The 2,291-nt window shown below is 50.0% G+C and overlaps 1 protein-coding gene across 1 annotated transcript; it reads right to left on the reverse strand.

Moving 5' to 3' along the window:
- Nucleotides 1–1,709: 1,709 nt before the first annotated feature.
- On the reverse strand, nt 1,710–2,285 carry LOC103625039 (olfactory receptor 14J1). The gene has a single exon (XM_017726773.1). It carries the CDS (start codon nt 2,262–2,264, stop codon nt 1,731–1,733), a length of 534 nt encoding a protein of 177 aa, XP_017582262.1. The 5' UTR covers nt 2,265–2,285; the 3' UTR covers nt 1,710–1,730.
- Nucleotides 2,286–2,291: the final 6 nt, after the last annotated feature.

A 2,291-nucleotide genomic window follows, 5' to 3' on the forward strand; every position in this document is an offset into this window, starting at 1 on the left:
AAGGAGAGATCTGTGCAGGGCAGCTCTAGGGTGGCTGGGAACTGTACACCTCTCTTTTCTCATTGGTACAGCCTGTGCTGTCCATCTGCAATGGACTGGTGTCTGGACCACGGGGCAAGTGGAGGTGATGTAGAGCCAGCCCCTCGCACTGAGAAGCTCCTGCCTGGTGCCTCTGCTCTCTTTGTGGAAACAGGGAAAAAAAAAAGGGGGGTTGCCCAGCTTTTTCCAGGCACTCCATTAGCAGCATCCAGCCCTGGGTTGGGCTGAGAATGCATGTTATGCAGGCAGCCGCGATGTATCTGTCCAGCACTGATGCATCCCTCTAAGTGTTACTAGCTGTGGGCTCCATCCAGCCTGGGGGACACCAATATCTCCCCATTCTCATCTGGGAAAGCAGCAGTGTCCTTGTTGATGTAGCTACTTTTGGGAGCTGGGAGGAAACTGCCAATAAACAAGCTTAGTCCAAAGTGGGTCAGACTCCTGAGGGTAGATTTTGAAACTGGCACAGTGATCAATATGTCGTTAATTGCTTTTCCTCATCCCAGCACCCAGTGAAGGTTGCAGAGGGCTGATTCAGAAATGCTTTTGTATGTGTACATTCTCCCTTGAGCCCTGGGAAATGTCTCCCGCGAGTCTCGAAAGTCCAGGGACACTTGAGGATGAGAAAAGAAGAGTTTTAAGCATACTGGGTGAGTGGGGAGCACCTCTGAACACCATGACCCATCAGTTCACCTCTAGAAACATAAATGCCAAGAGTGAAGTTCCCAGAATTGAACTGATCTACAAATCCTTAAGAAACTAAGCTTAGGAAATCGGAAGTCATAGAGAACTTCACAAAGTTCACGGGGAAGCATCATAACATGTAACAGAAGATTTAGCACCGATTAATGCAAAATAGCAGGTGAAGTCCTGGGTTCTAGTGGGGTCCTGGGTCTTTGCTACCAGAGGGATGCTAGAGCTTTGCAGGGAGGGTGGGGAAAGCAGCAAAAGCTGCAAGTACAAAAAACAACAAGCAGCAAGCCCCACTCATTGCATTCCTCTGTTCTGTAGTAACCTCAGAACACTGCCACGCAACTCCTCAAGCTGCAACAAGGGCAGACGATGGGCACTGGGAGCTGGGAGGTAAACTGACAAATTTGACGTGAAATAAGAGTTTGCTTGAGAGTTGGCACCATCGTGGGTGCTCAAGGGACTCTTCCGTGTGCTTCGAAGGATTGTGTTGCTGGGAAAGGAGTGGTGTCAGCCTGCAAGGATAGATTGCCATCCAAAGCAACAAGGAAAGATGTTCTTCTGGCTTGGCCTTTTGTGAGCTGTGCTATTTATAGCTTTTGACTCTGTGCGAATAACAAAGTTTTCAGGGTTTTTTTTCTGATGAACACTTACATTTCCAAAGGAGAATTTCTTCAGCCCATAACCAGTCTCAGTATTTTCGGTGCAGGCATTCGCCCAGGCTAAGATAGCAGGTTTTTTTCAAGAGATGTCCCTTATTTAACCCTTTCTGCTTCTGGGTTTTGTGAACACAGTGCCTTGATGCTAAGAGCTCTGCTGCTCATTTTTCTTGTCCTTACCACCAAAACAGTTCCTGAGGCTCCTCAGGAAGAGGAGCAGAGGAAGAGGTAAAAAAAAAGGCAGAGGTATCTGGTAGAGTTTCTAAAGACAGTTGTCCTCACCGGGGAGGGGAAACATGGGGAAGCAAAGGGAGGAGACTCGCCCTGCTCACCCCTTGGGTTTTACATGTTGCGTTGCTTCACGCTCTGCATTCGCAGGGCAGCTTCAAAGGAATACAGAACTGACAGGGCCAGATCCAGGGATGGGGATGAGATGGAGGGGGGCTTCAGGTAGGCAAAAAAGGCAGTGCTGAGAAACAGGGAGAGCACGGCCAGGTGAGGCAGGCATGTGGAAAAGGCTTTGTGCTGTCCCTGCTCAGAGGGGTTCCTTAGCACAGCCCTGAAGATCTGCACATAGGAGAAAACAATGAACACAAAACAGCCAAATACCAAACAGACACTGACAGCAATGAGCCCAAGTTCCCTGAGGTGGGAGTGAGAGCAGGAGAGTTTGAGGATGTGTGGGATTTCACAGAAGAACTGGCCCAGGGCATTGCCCTGGCACAGGGGCAGGGAAAATGTATTGGCCGTGTGCATGAGAGCGTAGAGAAAGGCACTGGCCCAGGCAGCTGCTGCCATGTGGGCACAAGCTCTGCTGCCCAGGAGGGTCCCGTAGTGCAGGGCTTTGCAGATGGACACGTAGCGCTCGTAGCACATGATGGTGAGGAGGAAATACTCTGCTGA

This window comes from Corvus brachyrhynchos, unplaced genomic scaffold (genome assembly GCF_000691975.1).
Source record: "Corvus brachyrhynchos isolate BGI_N302 unplaced genomic scaffold, ASM69197v1 scaffold802, whole genome shotgun sequence".
NCBI classification, from domain to species: domain Eukaryota; kingdom Metazoa; phylum Chordata; class Aves; order Passeriformes; family Corvidae; genus Corvus; species Corvus brachyrhynchos.

What these genes read in the sequence shown, in the direction of transcription:
- LOC103625039 (XM_017726773.1), bottom strand. Translation starts at nt 2,264, where the DNA reads ATGTGCTACGAGCGCTACGTGTCCATCTGCAAAGCCCTGCACTACGGG.